The sequence below is a fragment of the Erithacus rubecula genome (genome assembly GCF_903797595.1).
Source record: "Erithacus rubecula genome assembly, chromosome: 5".
NCBI classification, from domain to species: domain Eukaryota; kingdom Metazoa; phylum Chordata; class Aves; order Passeriformes; family Muscicapidae; genus Erithacus; species Erithacus rubecula.
The window spans coordinates 57,373,040-57,400,092 of record NC_136687.1 but is presented as its reverse complement, the minus strand read 5'-3'; the positions used below and the strand labels follow the sequence as shown (position 1 = coordinate 57,400,092).

General features: G+C 36.8%; 1 protein-coding gene across 6 annotated transcripts in view; it reads left to right on the top strand.

Moving 5' to 3' along the window:
- The window catches only part of LRBA (LPS responsive beige-like anchor protein), a 357,069-nt gene that overhangs the window by 68,538 nt on the left and 261,478 nt on the right, over window positions 1-27,053 (top strand). For 2 of the 6 annotated variants that reach the window (XM_079306953.1, XM_079306955.1), the window contains exons 23-33: window positions 387-476; window positions 733-908; window positions 2,057-2,210; window positions 2,553-2,733; window positions 3,979-4,106; window positions 4,410-4,517; window positions 6,917-7,088; window positions 7,227-7,668; window positions 17,038-17,168; window positions 25,218-25,296; window positions 25,565-25,692. In XM_079306953.1, the coding sequence (XP_079163079.1) occupies window positions 387-476; window positions 733-908; window positions 2,057-2,210; window positions 2,553-2,733; window positions 3,979-4,106; window positions 4,410-4,517; window positions 6,917-7,088; window positions 7,227-7,668; window positions 17,038-17,168; window positions 25,218-25,296; window positions 25,565-25,692 (1,789 nt within the window). Of the gene's footprint in view, window positions 1-386; window positions 477-732; window positions 909-2,056; window positions 2,211-2,552; window positions 2,734-3,978; window positions 4,107-4,409; window positions 4,518-6,916; window positions 7,089-7,226; window positions 7,669-17,037; window positions 17,169-25,217; window positions 25,297-25,564; window positions 25,699-27,053 lie in introns of all 6 variants that reach the window. The other 4 variants (XM_079306954.1, XM_079306952.1, XM_079306956.1 and 1 more) reach the window with 2 other exon arrangements.

Here is a 27,053-nt window from a genome sequence, read left to right as displayed (position 1 = left end):
TTCTACCTGTCCTTCATGTCTAGCTTAAAAATAAAAGGAAGGGTTTTAAAATGAATTTTTTGAGAAAGTGTACTTAAACATTCTGGGGATTATAATGTGTGTGATTTTTGTGAGTTATCTATAAAATAATTTTAACCCTGGGTTAAAATAGTCATTATTAATTTGTGTACTGAGAAGTCTCCAAGGTTTTTATACATCCCCATATGAATGCTGATGCAAACTGGATGTTTGGCTGGAAGGACACATCATTCTACCATTTTTGTACAAGTATAAATTAAGACTGAATTTCTGTGGTGTGCTGCAGTGCTCCAGCCCTCCAGTCTTTAGTTTCTAATCCGCTTTTTAATGGTTGAATAGTCATGTCTCTGAGTACTTCCCTTCTGCAGAGATACCTCCTAATGGATGCTCTTCAATCTGCACCATTCTTCCTTAAAGGAGGAAAGCCACTGTCTACAGCAACATATTCTCCCCCCCTGGTAAGGTTGGGTGGCTGCTTGTGAATACCTAGACTGGCAGGTGTGGTAGTGCAGCTGTAGCCTAGTTTGTAGTTTTGGTATATCCATTAAATAGCATTTGTGCAATAGTTTTAGCTGTATTTGGAACCACGTAGACAGTCTGAACTTGTTGGTTATCTAAAATCTCAAGTCTGTTAAATGCATTTCAGCGTGTGCCATGGGAGCTAATAACCAGAGTGTGTGTTTTGTGCTTTGTTTCCCTTTTTCCTGCAAGCAGCCCTCGAGGCAGCAGGTTTCCTCAGGACAGGAGCTGGCTGCTCCTTTGGAGGGGCAGAGGAGGGAGGCGAGGTCGGCCGTGTTCCGCATCCCCGAGTTCAGGTGGTCACTGATGCACCAGCGCCTGCTCACGGACCTGCTCTTCTCCATAGAGACAGATATTCAGATGTGGAGAAGGTACAGCCTGTGCCATCATCCACACTGGCCTCTAGTATAGGGGACTCATCGACCTGGGCTCGTGGACATCTGGTGTTAACTCATTATTCAATGTGTATTGGTTCAGGGCCTGCACACTGAAATCCTGGCTACAGGATTTATAAGATGCTATAAGTCAGTGGCAGTCTTGCTGTTGAGTTTTATACAACCAAAATTTTAACTTTCTGAATGCATTTAAGGGCCTGTGTCTTCTTATCGAAATGTGGGTAAGAAACATAATATATCCAAAATAATATTTCTGGCTTTGCATTTACACCACTGAGTTGCTGCTTTGATGGGGCTCTGTGAACCCAGAGATGTTAATTTGAAGATTAGCTTTTAACAGGGATCTGGAACATAATCATGAAGATCTTTGAAAACAGCAGTGATTCTGCAGTTTAATTTTAAGGTTGGATAACTGAAATGAGAGGGGTGTCCATTGTTAGCTTGTAGTAGTGAGTGTCAAATTTAAATTGAACTGTATAGCTGTACTGACCTGATAAAAGGGAATGTCAGGATGAAGAAATAGAGTAGTTAAGTGATTCAAGCAATTTAAACTGAAGTGAATTTTTGTCTGATTTTTAGGATATGTTTAAGTTAACCTATCAGGTCATCAGCACTTGTACCTAAAATATATTTCTATTTTGGCCACTGTTTTGGGAAGTTTTGTCTAAGTTTTTGTGATTTGTTGATTTTTAATTTCTCTGAGAAATCATTAGTATTTGCTTTAGTTTTCCAAAGATTTAAGTTCAAATCTAGTTCACTGTTGCAGAAGACTTCATTCTGCTTCCTAATACAGTGACTTTTGCTAGCAAGCAGTCATAGACCAGCCTATAATGTATCTTTATACAAATGAGGATTAACAGTCACTTGGTGTTTTTAACATCCTGTAATCTTGAGCAGTTTATGAACAGAAAGGAAATGTAGTTTTAGGTTTAGATTGAGATACATCAGTTGACCCTTACAGTCATGTGTTATTTGCTGGCCTACTGCTTAGTGTCTGGTTTTAGTTTTGCAAAAACAATTTAACAACAATGTTAAAATACTCCAAAAATAAAGGCCTATTCTGAATATAGTTTTAAAAATTATTTTAATTTTTTCTTTTTTTTTTTTTTTTCCTTTTTGGACAGCCATTCTACAAAAACTGTGATGGACTTTGTGAATAGCAGTGACAATGTGGTTTTTGTGCATAACACAATCCACCTCATCTCTCAAGTGATGGACAACATGATCATGGCCTGTGGTGGTATCTTGCCATTGCTATCTGCTGCCACATCTGCTACTGTAAGGATTCCATTTTTATTTGAGACTTCCTCACTTGTGGGAGGATGCCTTTCCTTATAGAGTGTATTAATTATTATATCTGTCCTTTGGGAAGTGCAAGATAAATTGGGTGTTTGCCTTCTTTGCCTGAAGACAAAAAAAAATTTCCTGCCGTTGTTGTCCCACAGTGGTCTGGAATGGGATTAAATCCCAGTACTAATAATTGTTCCTAGAATATGATTAATTTTTTTTTTTCTAATGTGACTGATAGTCGATTTCCAGCATACATTTTTCTTCATTTAGCATGCAGGAATATTATCTTCGTGAAGAAGTAAATGTTGCTTTCCATTTTTCTCTGTGTAGCATGAGTTGGAGAATATTGAGGCAACTCAAGGACTTTCAGTAGAAGCATCTTTAACTTTTCTCCAGAGATTGATCAACCTTGTGGATGTGCTCATTTTTGCAAGCTCTCTTGGTTTCACTGAAATTGAGTCTGAGAAAAATATGTCATCTGGAGGAATTCTACGACAATGTCTTCGTCTGGGTAAGCAAATAAAACCACTTAATGAGCATAGGAGCTTGCACTTACTAAATAGTTAGCAGCCTAATTTTTTCCTGTCCCTTGTTTTGTTAAATCAAGATTAAATGTAGTTAAAAATCTTTTACAGTTTTACTGTATTCTGCAATGCATATATATATATATCTATATATATGTTACTCTCTAAAAGTTTGGGTAATATAAATTAAGTTTGGTAGCCTGTTTTAATTTTATCTATGAGGCTATTTCTTTTGCCAAAATACCCCAAATAATGAAGGCTGAAAATATAGTAGCTTTAAGAAAAGTAATCTTGTACTATATGTACTATGCAGTACTTAGATAAGAGGTGTAACATTTGAGGGTCAGTATATGAGGATATGGTGAAAACTAGAAGTGTAAATTTCTGAAGGGTTCAAATTAGGCCGTCATTATATCCAATTGTTACAGTATGTTTGCTTCAAATTGGATTGAAAGAAAATAGCCAGTTACCTAGAAAAGTAACAAATATTGTGAAAATGAGAACATATGAGATCATAGCAGGGCCCAGGTAGTTAATACAGGTGGAGAGAATTCATGCTTTATTGCATGCTGTAAGACTTTTTTTTTGTAATGAAAAGTTTAATTTGCATGAGTGCCAGAGCAGCTCAGAGCCTCATCAGTAACTGGCCTTCCTCTCCCTTTCTAGGCAATTAAAACTTTGTGCAGGTAGAACAAGATTTATGGGATGCAAACAGGTATAGAGGTGGGGTAGTTCTTTTTTCCTTTGAAAATAAATATTAGAAGATGAAACAGGGCACAAATGTGCAGCTAAAAAAAAAGGCTGTGTAACTTCAAAAAATTTAGTCTAAGAGTAACAAAAGTATTGTAAAGCAAACATTGCTCTTTGTTTCACTGGTGTATCACTTGTCTTTTCACTTGCAAGTTTGTGAAATTTAGCTGTCTTCACCCTACCCACCCCCTGGTTGTATGCATGGTAAAATTGCAGTGAGGGATGCTCACTTATTCACTTTGAAGTATGCATTGGATACAGCATATATGTTCTAATACTTTAGCATTCATTATTAGTTTTAAATTATTAAAGAATTTTGAGCATTGTTTTACAACTTTCTAAAACTTTCAGAATCAGAATATTTTACTAATGTGTGTAAACTTTTCAGTTTTAAGTGGTAAACAGAATTACACATTTCTGTAAGGGAATATAGAACAATATTATTTCTCAGAATAACTCTTAATATTTCTTTTTCCCTCAAGTATGTGCAGTAGCAGTAAGAAATTGCTTGGAGTGTCAGCAGCATGCACAGATGAAGCCTATTGGAGACACTGGGAAGAACCAAAAAACAGTTCAAGGCTTTATAGGATCAGCAAAGTCTGCAGCAAAGGCAAGTTTAAGATCACATTCAGAAACACAAAAGTGAATAATGGTTACTGTGTAGAGGGATAAGTTTTAAAATTTGTACCTGCACCACTGATATTTCAACATATCTGAAGTGTAGTGGCTGGAAATTCAATCTGTCCCAAGAAATCACCAGATTTTTTTCTCCTTTAAAGATGAAATGCATATCTGATCTTTCTGCTCTAGTTATGACAACACAATGTACAGGTGATTGTGTGCACTTAATGATTCTTGGTAGAATGCTTTTAAAAACAGGATCTTAAACCTTTTTTTTTTTTTTTTTCAATAGAGTCCTGTGGACATTGTGACTGGTGGCATTTCTCCAATCCGGGACCACGACAGGCTCCTGCAGGATATGGATATCAATCGCCTCCGAGCAGTAGTGTTCAGAGATATAGTGAGTAAATAAAGTCCTTTTCTTTGTAGCTGCTTTTCTGCTTGTTTCTGTTTGCTGATTGCTTCCTCTGTGTTACAGAGTTTGGCTAAATTGGATGTACCTGAAGGAAATACTGCTCACAATAATTAGGAACTCGTAATATTCTGCAGCTGTTGTAGTGTTTGGGATTGTAAAGAGGGAAAGGTGAAACCCAGCTGTCTCCTGATCTGGCTCTTTGTGTTCCTAAGAATTGATGATGTGGAATTCTGCCTGTTGTATATTAATTATGTTTAGTACAAATAGGTACCTAGACTAGCTATTTATGTATCATAAACACGTTTGTATGTTTTGAGAAAGTCACATTCTTCTAGCTAATTAGAAATTAGAGGTCATCTCTAATTCCTTTACTTCCCCTCAGAGGAACCAATTTGAGTGCATGTGCTGTAAGTATGCATATGTTTTTTAGTCTTGAATTGACTAAAAATATCATTGCCCTGTGTCAGCAACTTTATAGCTGATATTGAGGAAATTGAGATTGATTGCTTGAAAGAAGCACCTCTGTAAGCAAATAGAGCAGCTATAATGGCTGTGAGTCATTGGTGGCCACAAGCCTGGACACCACAACTTAGTTTACAATAATTGGACTGTTTAGCAAGTATAATGATTTATACAGTGACTTTTTTTTCCTGTCCAGAAAAATGAAGGATTTTGAGTTTTATCTTTAGCAATTATTGATTGAAGCAAGTTTCTTTCAACCCCTACTTCAGTATTAGTGTGCAAGAGAGGAACAGGAAGTGACTCTTCTATACTGTGGCAATTAAAGTAATCTAATGATTCCTTCAAGCACATTTTGTGAACCTTTTTCTTTAAAACAAACCACCAGAACATCACCCACCCACAATGTCTGCTTTTTAGCATATGTAATCCATCAGGCTCTTATTTCACAATAAATATAAGATGATACAATAGCTCTTTTTTTGGCTAAGGTGTTGAGCTGTGGGGGAAAAGTAGACTTGGGAAGACCTGATTGGGAATAGTTTTTGCCTGAGCTTTATACACTTGTATCTAAATGTTTTATTTGCATGCAGTTTTTTGCATTGTATTCAGCACTTAGAACAGGAATAGCATAATTTGAATCTATGAGTTATACACGAATAGATTGAACTCTGAACTCTCATGGAATCCACTTTACCCACCAGTAGCAGCACTTACAGTGGTACATGAACTTTATTTCAAGCAGTTCTTCAAGCATAGCTGAAAAAATAAGGAAGGGTCAGTTCTGGTTCACTGGATCACCACTTTATTAAGTACAATTAGAAACTGTCTTAATATTCATCTAGCAAGAAATTTTTTTATAATACTTACCATTGTAGGTGGCTCTCCTCAATCACACACTGTGATTATTCTATGCAAGTTAGGGTTTTGGGTCAAGCCAAGGGGAAGATAGGTTGTTTTTTCAGTGCAACAGATAGAATCCAGCTATGTTACCTGTCCTTAATAGAAAGCTTCTCATAAACATCTCCCAGAATAACTTATTAAAGAGCTCTTCAAGGACCAAGGAGCTTTGATGGGCACTACAATTGTGATAGAATGAGCTTTATAGTGTAACTTAGTTTCTTGAACTGCTTAGAGGAAAAAATTGAATATTAACTGATCCCTGATGTGAATGAGGGGTAAAAAATTCCAAGCACTCATATTTTACTGATTAGTTAGTGAGGATCCAAATACTCAATTCTTTTGTGACCCAAAAGCATATGAAGCTTTTTTTTTTTTTCTTTGGTAGCCAAAAGGGACAGGCTTAGGCTAAATCTTAATGTCCAGTTTTCCTTCTGTTTCACTAGGAGCTACTGACTACTCTGGGGAGGAACCTGGCATAGTTCATATTAAGATCTGTTTTCAAGGTTTTTTTAGAATCTCTTCATAAAATTACAGCTATAATGCAAATGCATATTGATCAATTGTTGTTTAGATTATGCGTAGTAGATTATATCCATCTGGACTACCTGATAATGAAATAAAACCTTACCACTTGTTCTGGAATTTGCTCCTTTTCTTTCATCAATATGTTCCAGTTATGTGGAGTACACTTGCCTTGCAAATGCTGTTAATATCTTGGCATTTTTGAGGAATAGAGGGCACCTAGACCCTACACTAATTTGAAACATGAATTCAAAACACACAACCTTAGCCAAAGTTGTCATATAAATAAAAAATGAAAGGATTAGTGCCACTTGAATACAAGTGCTTTATTCCTTAGCTTTACAGGTGAGACAAACTGTGACTAGAGAGAATTGTTCTTCCATTGCTGACATATCACTTTCTCTTGGTCTGTTTATGGTAGTGCTGGGCCTACTTCACAGAATAATAAACATGCTGCTGAAATTGTAATGGAAAATTCTGTGTGTGTCTGTTTTTTACAGGAGGATAGTAAACAGGCTCAGTTTTTGGCTTTGGCTGTTGTATATTTTATTTCTGTGCTCATGGTTTCGAAATACAGAGATATACTGGAACCCCAGAATGAAAGACGACCACCAAACCAAGGCCAGTCACTCAAGGAATCAGAAAATGGAAATAATGAGACTCCTGATGCAGGTGAACTGCTAATTCTTTTGCCAAATGAAGTAATGTGGCTTAAAATGTTGTAGAAATCTTATTTAGGACCAGTGTTGTGAATGCTTGTCCATTAATAATGACCTTAAAAAGTGTTTTCTGTTCTTTTGGTATGAACAGTTGTGGAAAACCCATCTGCTGCTCTTGGTGCTTCAGCCTCTACTGAAGATTCAGAAAGTACAGCATCTATGCAGAGAAGGGATTCTGGTCTTGGGGAGGAAGCAGCTCCAGCACAAGCAAACAGTTCAGGTGGTGCTGCTGAAGCAGGAGCTGTGAGTGTCAGTGCAGGCCCAGATGCAGTCAGTGAAGTCCTGTGCACACTCTCCTTAGAAGTCAATAAATCTCAGGAGGGAGGAAGTGAGACAGGAACTGAAGAGAGCAAATCTGTGGCTTCTGTGCCAGCTGCAAAAAATGTCAATGTGAAGGACATCTTGAGAAGCCTGGTGAGCACACCAGCTGATGGGACTGCAGGGGACGCTTCTCTTCTGCCACCAACCTTCCTTGGAGTTCTTGGTGATGGAGCTTCTGCTCAGCAGCCTGTGCAGTTCCATTCCTTTGACAGGTAATGTAACTTCTGAAAGAATTAAAAATTTGGTTTTTCTTAAGGTGTTTTTAAAGAACAGGAAAACCCACACTTCACCAGAACTACTAAATGTAGTTCTGGCAGGTGAGGACTGCTGTGCATATTTAGTTGGCTTTAAAGAACTCAAGAAACAAAACAGACATTAAATAACTTAAAACAATGATATGTAGATCAGCAGGTGTATTCATCACAAAGTTCTATCTAGTCTTTTTTTTATTGTGGGCCTGTAAAAGAATACCTGCTTACTAATAGTTACAAATGGTTCAAAAACAATGGAGTAATCATCTAGGTGTCCTTGTACCTGGAGGATATTCCCCTACTCATTTGGGAAAGTAGATGTGTGTTCTGCCTACTTTAACTATTTTCATTATTCATTTGGTAAATATTATCCCTAAGCTGTTAGAGTTGCTTTGTTGTTACAGCTTTTTATTTAATTGTAATAAATATCTGCATTTCTTAATACTCAAATGCTGCACTGAATTCAAAAAGGAGAATTCCTGTTTTTTTTTCCTTTTACACTTTAGAATGAAGACACTCTTTCTTTATAATAATTTGTGTCCCTTGTGTCTCAGTCTCATTACCTCCTTATCTTTTCCCAAACATAGTGAACTAAACTGTCTTTTGCCTTAGTGCCTTTTATGTCCTCAGGATTCCTAACAACTGCAAAGAAAACAAAAAAGAAAATCCTGTGGCACTTGCATTCCTGCCTCTAGGAAAGCCTTGGTTATTTCCAGAGTTCCTGCAGTCAGTCTGAGGGGATCCTTCATTACCAGACCAGTATCTGGTCCTCTGCTGATTGCAGAACTTGCTGTGGCTCTGATGTGTTTGCAGCCTGTGGCTGCCTTGTTCAAATGCCAGCTGCCCCACGAGAGCAGTGCAGAGGTGCCAGGGCTGTGGGTGCAGCTGTCACAGCCTGCCTGCTCCACTCACAGCCCTTATCCCTGCTGGGGGAAGAGGCTGTGTGTCTGGCCAGATGAGACACTGATGGGGTGTGCCAGCATTTGGCCCCTTGCTCTTGTCTCAGAGTAAATACTGTGTTCTCCTGGTGATGCTGAGCAGGATTTGTTCTGGGAGCAGGAGGAGGATGCAGGCAGAGGGGAAAGTGGTAGAAGGGGGACACTGGGTTAGAACTTGACTCACCTCTCTCCCCACTGCTGCCCAAGTGTTGTTAGCACTTCCCCTTCAAGGCCTCATATTGCTCTGTGCTGCAAATGGGCAGTTGATGTCAAATAAAATAGTGTTTTAATCTGTGAGCAGTGCGTTTTTCTCATTAAATTCTTAGTTTTCATTGCTGTATGGTTTCAGCCACACAAATAGCAGTTGTCTGGAGGTCTGGTACAGAAGTGACTATTGCATTTATGAATTATTTTTTAGCTATTGTGGACACTTAAAGGTTTGTGGTACTTGTGCTGATTTGAATTGGTGTACAGGAGGTTAACTAGACAGGAAGTAATTTGGCACTTGCAGCCCTGATGGCTGATATAGGTAGATTACACCTACAAAACCTTATCAGAGGAAGCTGTACAATTAAATTTGCTAACATGTGCACTAATGAAATACTGGGCATTGATAGCAGCCCATCTGTCACTTGCAGTTCTGTGTTTTTCTTCCTGTATAGTCACAAATTTGTTCAAAAAATAACAAAAAACCCCCAAACCCTTAAGTTGTGGTGTGTCTTATAAAGTGAATTACTAAAAAGTTGAATTGCTTACTGTTCTGCCCTTTTACTTTTCCACTGCCCCATGGACAGTGTTGTGTTTGCTCCTCCAAAGTGCCAGCCATCTGTAATAACTTTTAGCATTGTTTCACTTAAACTTGAGGCCTGATCACTGCCTTGCTACCCAAAGCAAGGTGATCTGGTGAAGGAATATATACAGGGGAATGAAGAGGGTGAATGGGTTGAAGCAGTAGGCAGCTTTATGCTTCTGAATGGAAGAGCAGTTTTGTAGTAAACCAAAGTTTACTTAGGTTTTGTAGGGTACTTTTGTAGCTATTTGGACTGCTCCACAGTGATAACTTGTGATCATTGCTTTCTAAAGATTTTTGTGTTTAGTAGGTGGGGATAAGTATATGAAGAAAATATAATTAAATAGTGTAAAATATTTTGTCCTTCAGCAGTTTCATGTGACCTCAGCATGTCAGTGGTTCTCTGATCCTGGGTGGATTAATTTTTCATCTCCTTGCATTTGTGGGTGTGTCTGGTAGACAAAAGTGTACTTAATGGTATAAAAGTCTTGTCTCTAATCAGTTATGATCTGGTAGTGACACACACAAACTTGCATCTATGGGAAATATGTTGACATATGATAAAGCATGTTGCTGACTAGCTAAAGTTAAAAGGAGTAAATAATTGGGTGTGAAACATTAAAAGTTAAATGGACAGGCAAGTTTCATGGCCACTTGAAGGTGACTGTATCTGAATGTAGTGAGAGTACTTAAAATACAAGTTTATCCTCTAAATGACATCTAGTTCCACAGCAGAAAGGAATTGTGCCAGGGATAAAAAAACCTCAAATTTTTAATAAGAAACTGGAATGGAGTTGTAAATAATAGATCTCATCTCTATGGTAGGCAAAAATACTAATTTTTTTTGAGGAAAACAGGCTTTGGGATGCTCTCTTCTTTTCTGTGTCTGGTTTACATTTAATATATTGTTTGATGGCAAACACAAATTCTGTGAGGTTTTTTTTTTTTTTCCCCTTTTTAAAGGCACTTTGTTAAAAGTTGTTCCCATGTAACAGTTTACCAGTGGGGTATCTCTGGGAATTTCAAAGCATCTCTCTGATCCTGCATTTATCTCAGGAATGCTGTGTCAGAAATCAAAACTCTCCTCATATCTTAAGGATTATCAACTTCCCAGCCATAGCTGGAGAGTATACAGTAACAGCTATGTGAGTGAAGCCTTACTGAAAGGCTGCCAGGTTGCAAGCCTTTGCAAACAGCTAGGTGTATGTGTGCATTCCCATGCCAAAAATCCACCCCTTATCTTATGGGAAGATACAATCTTGTGATTAGTGGGTGCCAGGGGTTTATCATGATAAAGTTCAAGACTTGCATTGGCTTTTTCCCAAGATCCACAGGGACATGAATTAATGTTCTGATTTCAGTGTGTCCTAAACCAGCAGTTTTTTTATTTAGTAGTTATGGTGTAGGAAAAGAGGAGGGGACTAATGCAAGCAAATTCAAATAAAATGGAAATAAAAATAACCAAAGCTTGGAATAAAAAGAGAGATGACACTTCTCTTCAGTTACTCTAATAAAACTCATAACCTATCACTTGCCACTTTTACTGTATGCTTTAAAATAAAACCTCAATCTCTCCTGGCTTCTGCTGCTGTTTGTGGAAACATTCAATAACCATATCATTATGGGAAGCTGATGCTGAGGGTTCAGAGGAATATAGGCTCTTAAATCACCATCTTGTACCACAGAGCTTAGATCTGCAGCTGTGCTGTAACTTGCTGAACAGATATGTTAATAAGCTTGTTTATCTTTTTGGAGCATCATCTGTAAGCTGCTTAGTTTGGCTCAGCCCGTGTTTACTCATTTGTCAGTCAGTGGTGTGCATATGCCTTTGTAGTGGTTGGTTGTGGTAATTTCAGTTAAATTTCATCCAAGTCCCTTTTTTATATGGAATGGATACATCTTAGACTTCACTGATTTGGGCCTCAAATGGTAAAAGAATAAACTATTTGTTGACAACATGAAATCTTCCAGGTGTTGGTAGAGACAGAATATGAGAATGGGAAATCTTTAGATAAAGCCACGTGCTGTGATGGAAAGCTCAGCTCTTTCAGCACACCCACAATTTGCATTCTGCAGGGACCAAAGAGCCAAACCATTTGAAGTCTTCTCCCTGCCAAGCTGATTTGAAAGTTCTCTTGCAAAATTGATTGTATTCTTTCTATCATATCTTCTCTTCCCCTCCCTACATCCTCTGATCTCTCATGGTTTTGAGTGTCTCTTATTCTTCCTTTCTCCTTGGGTATTTCAAGGGAGACATAAGAGAATGGGTATTATCCACACACACCAGAGCCCATAGAAGGACACTGACATGGCAGGCTGCTTTCCTGGCTCACAAAATAGAGGTAAAAATAAATCTCTGATCTTCTTTATTGGTCTTTTGCTCCTTGCACAGGAGCCTTGCAGTGGCCATTGTTTTGGTAGCCTGGAACAAGGCTATTTTCTTTTGGTTTGGAATTAAAACCATTATCCTGTAGGGGTACAGACAAACTGTCACTGCATTGCTTTTCAGTGCTTAAAAAAAAAAAAAGCCAAGAATTAAATCTGTATGAATTCTTGCATGTCAAGAAGAATCAGAGCTCATGTAAGTATTTTTAAATTACAGTGAGGTCATCAGTTTGGGCTGCCTCATGTTGTATTAGGAATATTTGACTTGCACCCAAGGAAAATTTGTAACTTGAAATATATTTAAAAAGGAATGGGCACTTGCCAACTTAATGAAAAGTAAATACTTGGGGAAATGCTAAAATTTTAGGAGACATAGATATTTTCTCTCCTTTCTTGAAAGAGAAGCAGTGAACTGAAACCAGGGAAGGGTTCAATAAGTAAATCCTTATGGAATTTGGCAGAATAGATCATTATTGCATAAGCCTTTGTCTGTGATGGAAGTCAGTGTTCAGCTCAGTGCTCTGTGCTCATTCAGCAGTGAATAATTGTCTGCAACACGAAGACTTCTTACACTTCAGCATAATTGGGACTAATAACACCCTGACCTTCTGGCTAAGATGTATTTATGGTGGCTGGTTCTCACTCTGCCTGGCCTATGTTTATCAGTTCCCCTGCTGTAAATTCTTATTTTAAACCTTAGATACTTGATTTTAAATGCAAACAGGCAAGCATCTAATATAGTCATGTAAATGAGGCAACTAAAGTGCAATTCTTGCTGAGGTGCTTGAGGTCTCTTTGAAAGAGACCTTAAGCATATTTTTTGTGCAGCTTTTAAATTTTATTTATCCTATAGCTGAAACTTAATATAATGGATGTTTTAATATACAAATGTAACCCAGAAATACAATTTAATTGATGTGAATGTTAAGGAGTAAAATGTATTGATGCTTTTTTCCCACGTGATTCATCTCTGCCCCTGTATGAGGTTGCTTAATGTACATATTCTGATAAAATTAATGTAAGATTACAGATGTTTTGTAAAATATTTTTGTAGATCTGAGGAACTATAATATAAAGCAGCTTGTTGATGAATATTTTATTCATATGTGTAGCAATACTTAACTTTTTCAGAAAACACTTATCAGTTTAGCTGCAGAAAAAGGATTGTCTTATCTGTGTACTCTAGAAGCAAGTGCCCCATTATTTAAGGGAAGTTGAAAGCACATTAATTTTCAAGACAGTTCTGACAAATTTACTTGATTTAATAATATGCTGAACACTTCATGTTTTCTATGTAGTTTATTTGCTGCAATATTTAAACTCACTTTTCCACTGTCTCATATTCTTTATGCCAGTTGCATTCATTTTTCTTATATTAACATTTAAATAATCTTTTGAAAAAGGAACAGAAAGTAACACTGGTAGCTAATGGAAAAATATTTCTTTGGAACACATTTGCAATTCCACCTAAATATTCAAAGAAAATATCACTTTACTACCCAAGAAAGGAAAACTGTAGGAATTTCAGAATTTAAATGAAGAAACATGACCGATGTCATGTCATGAAGAAACAAGACCGAGTCTTAAGTTTGCTTTTCCAGTATGTGGTAAATATGAATATCTGTACGTGCTTGCTGAGCTCTACTTTCATACTTTTGGGGAAGGCCTGGAAGTGGAAACTCCTAAAACAAATCCTGCAGCTGTGACATTGGTTGGTTGCCCAGTTGAAAGGGAAGACATCCATGGCAATAAATGTGACATTACCAATACTGCAGCAGTGCACAGCAAGGAAGTCAGTATGTCAGGGTACTTGGGTGTTTTGGTTTGTGGTTCTTGAAGTACTTTAAGAATTTTTTGCATCACAAGGCTGTGGCAACTGACCAGAAGACCAGGAACATTCACAATTTGGGTTTTTCTTACATCATGTTTTTAAACAATATCCAGCACTTCTTTTGGCTCTGTGCATCAGATTGACACACCTCTTGAAAGGGACCTTCTTTCTTCACTAGAAATACTGTTTATTTTACTTTGGCTCAAGAGCTGCATAATTTCAGTTGACTGTTCCAGATCACTATCTAAAATAAATTCTGTTTAGAAGTAGTCTGAGCTCTATGGTGAGAGGTTCAAAGTCTTTCTTTTCTTTCAAGGGTCCAAGGTCCAAGAGGACCTTTTTGTTGTTGAATTTATGAAGTAGATTTGTTGAAGTCTTACTCTTTAGGTAAAAACTAGGCTTCTGTTTCAGTGGGATATAGTAAAACAAGTGTATTTCTCAGAGAAGTTTGTGAGAGTCTGTGTCTCTTGTTTGAAGTGTATGGTGACTCAGGAATACTCAGGCATTTCCCTGTGTCCTTTTTATAAGGTAGCACCTTCTCTTGTACTTTTAAAGTCTGAAACCTGTAGTTACTCATTTTTATTCCTTGAATCAAAGCAAAAGGAATGATGTTGAGCAATTAAAGAAAAAAAAAACAAACCAGCAGCTCTACTTTTCAGCTGTGAACAAGAATAAGTGCCAGATTTCTGGTGCTGGTAATCTGAGTATCTTCCTTGTAATGAATGCCATTGGTAGATGCTGAAAATTATCCTGAAAGTGAGTGTTAGAGTATAGTATCCTTCATGGAAAGGAATTTACTGAAGGTTTGAGTAGCAGCTCTACATGTGTACAGATTTGAAGGTTAAGAGATAGAAAAAAGATCTGAAAAGGCAGAAGGGACTGTTCTGGTCATTTGGTGGCTGTTGCAGCCTAGAGGAAAAGCCAGGCATCCTTGCTCCTGTCACTTGTCCTGTGAGGAGCTGCTTTTAGTTGTGCTAAAGCTTACTCCTGTTCTAAAATTCCTCCTTGTTCTTTCCAGCATGTTCATTTCTTGATTTTCATCTGAAAGAAGTATTTTCTAATATTAAATTTCGTCAAAATTCTGCCACGAATGTATTTTATTTTTTAAGGTGTGGTTCTGGTGTGTTCTTTAGGACTTAAATACCACCTGTTTTGTAGTTCCTGGAGCTCTTAGTAGAGTCAGAGAGTGGAACCAGAACATTCATAGGCATTCAGAGGACACACTTATTCTGATTTGATGTTTTGAGATAATTCTAATTATTAGCCCTGGAAACAGAAAGCTTCTCTAAAGAACTTGTTTTTACTCTCAAGATAATTTGATGTTTTCCAATCCAAAATTGTTCACATTAATTATATGTTTTGGAACACAACCTATATGTGCATAACTTCCATCTATGTATGCACTGAAATTTGTCACTAAACATTCTCCCAAATCCAGTGTATTATATCCAATATAATTGTGTCTGTATTATTTAGCAGCAGATGGATGATTATTTCTGTAATTTAGTGGATGTGCAAAGAAACTTTTCCAGCTCATGCACTGAGGTCTTACAGAGTCCATCTGAATAGACACATATTTATAATGAGAAGTCAAAATTTTTTTGTTTAATATTATTGATTTGTATTTCTTGAGTTGGATATCTATACAGTAAAAGGATTTAGAATCTCTAAAGGAATACACCCATGTTTCAGTGCTGAATTGTGAAGGTTGGAGAAATGTCCCAAAGTTTGCAAATCTGGGTGTGTTTGTACTCTGTAAACTTGTATTCATTTCCTAACCCCTTCCAGGTGTTTGAATGTGTGTTGTAGGATAGTAAGAACAATTTCCAGGCAGGGAATGTCATAGAATCTCTAGTGAGAGATCCCCTTCTTATACCTGGGTAGTGCACAATTATTTGATAATGTGACAATAATTTAAAAAATGCTGTAAATATATGACTTATTTCTTAGCCCATTGTTCATGTTTCAGGCAAACAGACATGAACATATGAGCAAATTTCATGGTTTTGGCACAATATCTTGACTTGGGGCTCAGGTGTTGTTGCTTCTATTTTTTTAGTGACTAGTTAACATTAGCAGTCACCCTTATAATGATATGACATGTACTGCCTCCAAGTATGGTGCCTGCCTACTCTGGCCATTGAGGAGGGCTGATTTAATCAGCAACATGGTCCAGCTTCTGTGACATCCTTTGATGTGCTGTGATTGAGGAAGGGAATCAAATACAATCCTCATTTCCCCATTCCAGCAAGGACCATTTCAGAAATATTTGAAAGAACTTCTTTGGTTGTTCTCACACCTGAATTTAGGTCAAGTTTCTGAGTTACTTTATCTAGAAAATGAATATTTTAAAGCTATTAAGGGAATACTTTCAGTGTGTAGTTGTATTACTGTCAACAAAAGATGTGATTAAATAAATTGAATGTTGAAGATTTTCAGCTTATGGTTAACACCAGGTAATTAAAAGTAAGCGCTGCAGTGGGAGTACATTATATATCAGCTGTACTCTTTACCTCATTAGCTGGGGTTTTGCATGTTTATGGAGCTAACTTGCAATTAAAAATGCCTTTAACGTATGCTTAACAAGGCCTTTTAGGTATTTGGAATGAAGTACTACAATTTAATTGAAATTGGTGTGGCATAAATACATGTCTTTGTAATGTGTCAGATAAATTTCCATGCCTAACTTGTCGCTTTGCATCTTTTCCTCTGATGTAGTCTTTAATGCTGGCTATAAGGCCTGACATTTAGCTTGTGTAAGAGATGGAGGTTCTCTCTTAACTCCAAGCAATGTTTTGATTTCTTATATAAATAAAATTTGATTGGCAAGATACACTTCAATTCATGCCTTAGCTGTATTTTTAAGATGTGTGAACATTTGTATGTGCATACAGAGTGTGTTAGGATGTTTTAAGCTCTGGTACATCCTTCTTCAATCAGTCTTCTGTTCTGCATTAAAATACCTGGAGTAAAAGGCTGCCAATGCATCCTTCAGCATTGATAATTCAGCTTTAAGTTGAATACTACCATATCTTTTGTAAATGGTTACTTGAAGTTTAAAACCAAATCCTGGGCAAAATGAAGTGCATAGAAAATCCTCGTTGCTGAACCCTTATCCTGGTGATCTTCTAACTTTGTGCTTTTAGTCAGGGGTTCTGTGGAAGTGGATGGGATATTAAAGTCTAGCATAAGAAAGTGTACCATCAACAAGTGAAGTGCCCTTAGGTTAAGGTGGCCTACAAAAGAGGATTGAAAAAGGAAGTAGGGAAGCAAAGGAACTTTTGCAGGACATGGAAGTGTCAGTGGTAGATGTATCAATAAACAAGGATCACAGTAGTGTGAGCATTTACTACAGTATGATTTACTAGCTTTGTGTCTTCATCCAGGAGTGTTGTTGTACCAACGAAGAAATCAAGCATTTCCTCCTCCACAGCTGCTGTTGGTGCTCCTACAAATGCTGTCAGTGTGGTTTCTTTAGACTCAGCCCAAGCCCCAGATCTGTCAGGAGAATCTCCTGGTAAGTAAGGATAAATAAACCAACCTAAATACCAATGCTGCTTCTGTTGCTTCTATTTACATCACCATTCACTCTGAATACTAATAAAATAAAAAATAAGAGAAGTCGTACTGTATTAGAAAAAACCCCAATATTGTAACAAATGCAACTGCCTGAGCAATATTTGTCTTAATTTCAAGATTTCTCACTGTTTTGATAGAGCAATCATGCTGTATTAATTTGTATTTAGTATAAATATGGTGTATTCTAAAGACTTACTTTTTTATTACAAATTAATAATGTAAAGTGTAAGCTTACTTATAAATTCTGAGGTGTTTGACCAGGGATGTATGTGTTAGTGCTAAGTAGAACTGGAAATTATATCCAAGTGTTTCCAATAGCTTTAGCCTGAGGTCAGATTCAGTGTTGATGCCAAACTAATTGCTTTGGACAGTTTTTTCAGTGGGGACAAAATTGAGTAGGTTGTTTATAAGCAAGTGTTCCTTTGAACCCTTGGTCTCTCCAGTTGTTCTGTGTGAGATAAATGATGTTTAACCTTAAATGCTGTGTCAAAGACATGCTTTTCTACTTAGCCATGTCTGAATCACAAGGCTGTGTAGGATCTTTGTGAACATGAAGTTTGACTTGGAAGTGATTTGGATCTTAGTCAAGGAAATCTCAAGCTATGTCTGATTATTGGTGGGTTTTTTTCCACTATTTGAGTTTCTTGCTTCCTGATTTTGTGAACTTACATCCAAACTGCAAGGACTGGGGAAAAAAAGTGGAAGGTATTTGTTCCCATCTTCAACTGCAAAAAGGTTTTGTTCCAGTCATTTTAAAGGAAAAGCCACTGAAATATAGTATGGCCTTACTCTTTGTGAAAGGGAGAATGTATTTTGCCACCAAAGCTGCAGGAGGTAGCATTATATTAGTTTAGGAGCAATATTTGAAGTAGGGGAATTAACTGTATTTTGAAATGCCACATTTCTTTGGGGAAGACTGGCTCTGAGCAACTAATCCATTTTGAACACAGTAAAACCTCATCTACATTGAAATTGTTTAAAATAATTGCTAATTTGTTAACTTCTGACTGATTTACCTGGTTTAGTTGTGGGCTTAATTACAATTATTATTAAAATTGCTGAAGTAGGTATTCACTTGCTTTTAATAAAAACAAAACAGATGAACATTGATTTTTCAGATTTAGCTGATCTTTTAGGAACATATAGAAGAAAAAAAAAAGTGCTCCTGTGCCTGTAGAATGTATGAGAAATCCAGACAATAAACAATACTAATGTAGTTTGTAACTGTGTGACTTCCATCATGTCTGGAAGTTTTGGCAAAAATTGGACATGTAATCTGAACTGATACGCATAAAAAGAAAGTAATCAGGATTAAAAATAGACATGTTTAGACTGGCAATATAATTAATTAAAAGAAAAAAGTAAAGGGATAAATGAAATCATGCCTTAAACAGATTAAAACATGAGACTGTTTCTTTTTTCCCTTGTAAAATAATGGCATGGAAACAAAAATCTTGCAGAGTTGGAGTGGTTTACATCCAATCATGTAAATTGCACACATTTAGGTTTGAAATTGAATTCTCTATAAGACCTTACTTTGCTTTTTATTAGAGGATTGAAGTAGTAATAATCAAGCTTCCTATAAAACGGAAATATAATTAATAAAATTTTCCCCCGAGTTCAAATCAGATATTCTTTCACTAATTTTTGTTTTCATGCAGCAGAGAATCAATACAATGTTCTCATTATTCCAGCTAACACTCATAAGTCTGTTTACTTTTGTAATTAAGAAATAAATTGAACCTTTTTTAAAAAAAGTACTGAGATTAAGGGTTTATGTAGTGAAGATAAATTTGGGGCTATTTTATGTTTGATATGAAGGCTGTTTAACATAATTCCCACATTAAAAACACATCTTATCTGTTGTTTTTTTTTTAAGTGAGTTTTATATACATTTGCTTGATACATTTTAAAATAATTGATAACATATATATTTATATATTATTTATTTTAATATACATTATATATATAAAATATATGGATACATAAGGCTTTATGATGAAGACTTGAGCAGATTTAGCCCAAAAGAGGGGTGAAAGTGATATGCAGGCATTGAAATGGGATTAAATAGCAAGTGGAAGTGTTCTAATACTAATGTGTACAAACACCCAATCTGGAAATAATTGTTATATAGCATGTGATCATCCTCCACCTGTAGATGTGACAGAATTGCTTGGTCAAGGCAGGATTTGTGTTGAAATATCACTCTGTGTGGTTCCAGATGCCTCCATTGCCATTTGTGTCTGCTCAGAATTCACCAGGCTCCTTCCCAATAATTTTTCCTCAAGTTTGCATCTTGCCTATAGCTCAAGGGGTTGTGAGCATCTCAGCTATTTGATGCTTAAGTTGCTCCCATATCACATGGATTGTGGCATATCCTGACCTACCAAATACAAATACCAAATACAGAGTGTTCACAGGTTGGAAGAAATGGTCCAAGCTCACTCTGTTCCTTTGATGCTTTGAAAAAGGGTGGAAGCATGTGTCACTGGCCTTTTTTCAGAAGTTTCTTCACCTTTACTCATCCAATCTGCAGAGTATTTCATGGCACAAAATGCCTTTCCTCAGCACAAATGTGCCCCCTGTGGTCTGAACTTTCCCTTGGGTCTGTTACCTGTGGTATTTAGGTTGTTGATTGCTGGATCTTGGAAATGAGCAGGGAAGATAAACCTGGTGGCCCATCTTGAGCTAATCATTCACTGCCTGCTACCAAGGGTGGTATTGAACAAAAGAGCATCTTTGCTAGTGGTAATGTAAGAAGGGCAAATTCACTGGAGTTGTGTCTTCCTTGGCTTGTCTCACAGGCTGAATGTGATGCAGAGGTTTTGCACATGCTGTGTTCAGGAAGGGCTACTGCTAAGACAAGACTAATATTTGGACAGGCAGGACTTGGCAGAGCTGCCTGAGCTATTGTGAACAAGCCAGCAGGATGCCTGTATTTTTGTTTGTCAGTTAGTTTTCCTTTTAAATGCTTCCATTACAGGCACAATGTTCTGAAGTGGTGAGGATTTTAAAAAATGTTTAGCAGTTTGCACTCCCACTGTTTTCTCTGATGCTATGAGTTTCTCTGTTTATGTACTTGAAGGATTTCACATGTGTTTTATTAGTGCTTCACTGCAAAGAATGCAGTCTTGAGGCTTTCACTATACAGTTTCCAAATGGTTGCTCAAATGCAATTTTTATGAAGAGGGGATATGAAAAGTCTGAGGGAAGCAGGAGTGAATTGTCACTTGTCTTTACTGATGTCCTGAGTGTAGAAAAACTCTGAGAAGTTCCATTCAGTTTCTGTTGCCTGCCTCCTCCCCTTCCTACCTGGAATTCTTGAGAGTTTTACTTGTTTTGCCTCTGAGCCACACAGAGTTAGTTGCAGGATTTTTCCTTGTCTGGACAAGCTGTTCCCCAAATTGTGAAGTTGTAAACAAGGCCATGTCAAAGGGTGAGGTGAAAAAGGAAGTGAATGCTTGGAAGAAACACGAGAATAAACAGTAACAGTGAATAAAAACAGAGTTGTGAGTCCTGAATTCTAGTCCAATACATAGGAAAATGTAAATTTTTTGTGACAGTTGGCTTGTTTTGCAAAGATGAATGGTATTCATTGATTTTTATACATAGGTGAAAATGAACTTGAAGTCATGCAATAAAATAAATTAGCAGGAGACAAGCTAAAGTAAGAAAAATGATCATGAAGTGAGTTACCATCAGTGCAGAGGTTGTTCAAGCAACTCACTGGATTATAGTAATTATTTCAAAGAGAATTCCAACTTAACAGTGACAGTAGTTGAAGGCTGATTACCAAAGCAGAAGGACACTTGAAAAAATCTCAGATTCTGATGATATGCAATGGAAATGGCTTGATACTGTGTCAGTAAAAAGCTGTTTTATAGCCACTTCTCTTAAGAGAAGTTTTCACCATTGTTTCATGAAATCTGTTTTGGTTTAGCCTACAGATGTGTTTATGTAACAGATCCCTTATATTAGCTTGTAAAACCTTTCATTGTAGGCTTCCATTGTGCACTTTCAGCCCAGGAAGTGTATTTTTGAATGAGCTCATTATTTTACTAGATACCTCTTCCACCAAGGGCACTGGTGCATTTATGTAGGGTAGGTCTGTAGTACAAAATTAAGAGATATGGTTATTTGATTCAGCTCTGTTTTTCTTTTATACCTCATCTCCATCGCCTCACAAAATAAATTATCATGTAGTGCTTCTGCATTGCCAAGTGCACTTTGTAAGTGTGCATGCTAAAGCATGATGATCTTGCACAAGGAGTTTTTTAACAATATTTTATTGCTCGAGACACTATTTGTTTAGACCCTTGGGGACCTTGAATAAACAATAAGGTTTCACTGTAAGGGTGCTAGACAGATGATCTATTTGCATTTTCTTTTATGTTCTTGCAAATGTCTGTAAAGCTGTCAGGTTGAAGGAGCCAGTTTATCAGTGAAAGGATAAGGAAGAGATAAGTCAGTTTAGTTCCACATGTTTGAAGTAGCTACTGCACTTACCCACATGTGTGTTGTGGATGAAAATATGCTACTGAAGAATTTTCATCTTTTTCACTAAAAGCAGAAAGAAAGTAGAGTAAAAAGCCACCTCTAAGTAAAGTAAAAATGTACTCTCACAAAACAAAACCTGTATGCAAAAATCACTATGCCTAATCCCATTGAAAGAATCCTGAAATTCTCAGCTGGGATAAATCTGAGATTCACTCCTTTTAGTGAAATATATCTGAGTTTGGAATGTGGTTTTAGGTGTTGGTAAGCATGAAGAAATTCAGACCATAAGTATCCTTAGGTCATCTTCAAAAGAAATATCAGTTTATATAGATGCCTGCCTTATGCTTCATTAAATTCAAATTATCAGTGCTTTTTCTGTTATGTCTATTTTTAGAAGTTGATATTTACTTAAAATTTCATAGTTTTACATTTATACCTAGTCCGTTTTGTGCAGTTTGTTTTTATTTCTAGAAGAAAAAATAATCATGTCCTGTGTTGTCAGTGATTTCCTTCACCTCCCACTCAAAGTATTTTTACCACGATTATTGAAAAAACGGAAAACCAAAAAAGCCCCAACCCATCCCTACAAAATAAAACAAACAACAAGAAAGCCAAGTTACCCTAGACTGAGAGTATGTTTCTTTATGGTTTCTTTATGATGGTTATCATGCCCTCTCATTGTCCTTGCAGATGTTTCCCTTGATTTTATTTTTTCCCTAATTCTTCCTTTAGTTATTTAGCTGATGGCCCAAATACTGCACAGAATTATTTTTGTCTTGTTTAATTAAAAAAACCTCATGCTGCTGTAGTTCTCTGTTAAATCTTATTTAATCCTTTATAAAGTGATCTTTAATAGGGTAAGATTTTAGTTGTACATACCATTGGCTATATAACCATTCTCAGTGAGTAGTGGGTTACTGGTGGCAGATTTTAGATGTGGTAAAAAGCACATGAGCATTTCTGTATCAGAACATGCTGCTTCCACAGCCTGTGTGTTGAGGGGACTTTTTCTTATTTTGAAGGTTTTGTGTGCATTTCAGTTTGGTATTGTTGGACTACCCAGATCAGTGTGCTGATTTCCCTTTTTGGGCAGTGTGTGCCTGTAAATCCACTTCACATGGACTTCAGGATATTTTTAAGTTAGAGTGACTTGTTAAATGAGAATAGGGAGAAAGCTGGGTATTCTAGTCAAATGCTATTTAAATAATTTAATTAATGACAAGCTAGTAGTTTTAAGGTCTTAATTAAAGAAAAAAAAAAAAGGAAATAAAACATTGTAGCTGTTAAGTATCTGACAAGCCACTGAATCATGTGGCTTTGTTGCCTTATGTGTGCTGTTTTTCTGTGCAGGAGATTGTGTTTTAATTTTTGGCTCATCATTTGATAGCTTTTCTGTTGGGGGTACCCAAAATACTTTTTGGTGGTTTGACAATGGAAAAGTAGCTGGTAAAAAAAACCAAATGGAATTATATCCATGAAAATATTTAGAACATTTTTGAAAATCTTGCCATAAAGGTTGAAACTTTCAGGAATATATAATTGATTAGTCTTTATTAGATAAATTATTTAGGATACAATGCCCAGAAGGTTCACATTTCATTTTACTTTCAGGTAACACTTTGCTCACCACTTTCTTATCCTTCATTCTGTATGGCCCACTCACTTACCTTCAGATTCTATCATACCCATACAGCAGTCAGCATAAGAGCTTCAGGTTGAATTTATGAAAAGCACAAATTAATCACATTCACAAAGATGTCTCCTATCTCTGAAGAAAGAACAAGAACTGAGAGCAAAACTTCTCATGGTTATGATATTCCAGTTCATTTTATTAGTTTCCATGCTACCTTTGAGACAAGATTGGAGAAAACTACATTCTCTGGATAGAAAAACAAAAAAAATCCTCACCCACCAGAAACCCTTGATATTTCTTGGAGGAAGCTCTGAGTACCAGAGTTTTGGAGCAGCAGTTTGAAATTTGACAGGAGAAATAAATTTGCTATCTCAAGGATCTATCTTTGCCTTCTCTTTCCAAATCTACTTCACTTTAGTCAAGTTGAAAATCTTTGAAAAGTTGCAGCTGACACATTTTGGTAGATAGTTTCAAGCAGCTGATTTCCAGACAGGTTGCATTTAACTGAATTAAAGAACTCCATGGTAGGTGGGACCATCAGGCATTTTTCTACAGTACAGTTCTAAGAAGGGTCACGTCTTTGCTAAGATAGATGTGAGAACTAAAATGATTAAACTCTCTTATTTCAGGCTTTTTACTTTTTTTTTTTTCCTCCCCTCCTTTCCAGCAGCATAAAAATCTGAAACTGGCAAGGTGAGAGGAAAGAGAATAGGACAGGGTCTCGGGGTGGAAAGAGATAGGATTGCAGATGGACTAGGAGCAGCCATGCTCCTGGGAAATGCACAGAAACCTGTCTGCTAAGATTCATTCCTCTCTATAGCTTGGAATGCAGTGCAAGATTTGTGAGTCACCATTCTTATCCTGGCAGAAAATATCTGTGAAGTCTCTGGCTGTCTTGCTTGCCCCCTGTTCATCATTGCTAATACCAATCCATAGTGCAGTATGGGAAGGTTGTATTTCTCTTTATATACTGAACAGCAGAATTTAATATTTACAGATTCCTCCTGTGCTGATGAGAGCCATGTAGTGTCAATTTGACATAACACAACTGCTTTTTTTCTGTAAGTGTAGGATACATAAATGACCCAGTCTTCCCTATCAACCTTTGAATAATTGATGTGGCAAAGTTAATAACTCATAAATGAGGTTATACCACTGCCATCATGCTAATGACACCAGCAGTGCAATGGAAAATTTTATCATAGCTGCCTCTGTCAGAGTCTCAGTTTTGTAAAAATTTAATCCTGGCTGTTGCAAATACCCACTTACTGTTTTCTGCATGATTTTGACACAAATATGTATTTTAATTTTAGACAAAAATATTAATGGTTTTCTGTGCAAATTGAAATTAGGTGATCACTTCCACTAACCAAAAACCATGGCTTTTAAATACTACCATTTGGCTGTATATTATATATTAGTATTACTTTATATATTAGCATAGTATTGGAGTATTAAAGGTGTAAGACACTGTTTGTATTAATTTCTAGAGTTTTAAATGTTACTAAATTTGTTCAGAGAGGATCTTGGCTTATAAGACCAGAGGGAATCACTGCAGCCTAGTGTGACTTCCTTCACAAGACAAACTACAATGCTTCTTTGAATTATTTTCTGTCCATGCTAAAGCAACATTGAAAAACTTTGCCATGGCCTACCTGGTTAATATGAATGCAAGTAAATATGACTCTTATGGAAAAAAAATATTTGAGGTACAAAGAGATAAAATGTTTTCACCTAGTCCTTACACAACACTTGGAAGCCATGGTTTCTCAGAGCTCAAACTCAACACTGGTCTGCTTTTGCAATCCCTGGAATGTTTTCTTATATAATTTGTTTATTATTACTTTCTCTTGTTAGGAAGGGGATCATCTAATTCAAAATTACCATCTGTTCCTGCAGTTTCTTCAGTGCTGGAGGATTCTGCCTCCAATATGAGGTAACTTCTCCAATTGATCTGAACAGCTGTGCTGTGGCTCGTGTTATTGATATTACAATTGATATTCTGATACCACATAACTTAAGAATGCCCTTTTGCTGATTTTCAATAACTAATGAAGATTTGGGAAAATACTGAGTGTTGGCTAATGATTAATTCCTTCTTGTATGTGTTAATCACTTAAACATTGTCAAAAATCTGTACTTCTTTTTGCAAAATTTCAACAACTTCCTTCTTTTATTGCTAATTACACTTATCTCTCTACTAGCATTACAGACAGACTTGAGCATGCTTTGGAAAAAGCTGCCCCACTTCTGAGAGAGATTTTTGTGGATTTTGCTCCCTTTCTTTCTCGGACTCTTTTGGGCAGCCATGGGCAGGAGTTGCTGATAGAAGGTACAAGTAAGTTTCCATTTAAAAAAGGGGGGTTTGTGTTCTTTGTTTGTTTTACGTTGGAGACTGAAAATTTCTTTATTTAGAAGCTTTCTTCTTGCCTTCCCAAACAGTGCTGTTCACTGGATTTCACTTCTTCCTGTTCCTTCTGCCTTTAGCCCTCTGAGGTCATTGTCATTGCCTCCTCATCTTTGCCATCTCTGCTACTTCTTTGTGTCAATTTTCCTTTGTTTTCCAACCCTCCTGGCCATTTGTCCCATTGAAGCTGGTGTACAAAATGTGTTTTGTGAGCTTTAAGAGAAATTTTGGTGTCAGGGTCAGCACTTTGATACAAAGTAGAGTATATACTGTAGGGAGTTGGGTAGAAAAACCTGACAGGGAGTCAGTGGAGTGTTGTCTGGTCTATCTCTCACATGGGAGTCTGTTTCTGGATTTTTGGTTTATTATTGGAAGGGAGTCACACAGGTAGGAGGAGTACATTGTCAGTATGGAGGAGAATTCTCTGGAACATCTGACAAGATGGGGATTCCTGTTCACAGCATTGATCGTGGCTCTTCCTGATGGAAGATTGGCAGGAAATGGCCAAGATTGAGATGATGAGCTTTTCTTTCTACTGGTGGGTTTCTGCTTAAAAATGAGGCTCAGTTCTGCAATGCAGACATTAATGTCCTCAATTTAAAAAATTGTGCATATTGGAAGACTGAATTTAGCAGTGTAACACCAGTTTTTCAATTTTCTCAAAATTTGGCTATATCATATAAATTGCTTTGTCCACTGATATTTAGAGTGAAATTTTCACTTTTTTTCCTGTTGAAAAAGTGACAAGAAGAGCTTGTTGCAGTTTCCAGTGATAAGTGCACTCAAGATAGAACCCCCTGGTTCCTTAGCTTGAGCTGATCACTCTCACATGAGCTGTATTTGCACTAACAGATCTAGTTTCTTCCTAGGGAATTAAAATTCTTTTAAAAACATTTTTGAAACTACTTGTTTCTTGGATTAGGATAGTCATTCTGTTTTTAGTGCTTAATATGAGCATTGTCAGAAACACAGTACCAAACACTTAAGTGTTTCACTGAAGACTGCTGATATCAAAATTAGGACTTCATTAAACTTCACAAATTAAAGTTATATAGTTTAGGAGCTTGCCTTGCTTACCATTTGAGGCAAGAAGAAATGGAAGGAAGAAGTGTATGAATTGCTTTCTGTGAGACTCATAAAGGGATTCTGCTTTTGTTTATGCATGTAGGCATCATTTTAGCTGATAAACATTTTAATGGAAGCTGCCTTGTGAACAAATTGATTTAATTCATTCAATAAGGAAAACTAGAAAAGCAGTTTTTCTCAAAGCTTTATTTTCTCAGGAA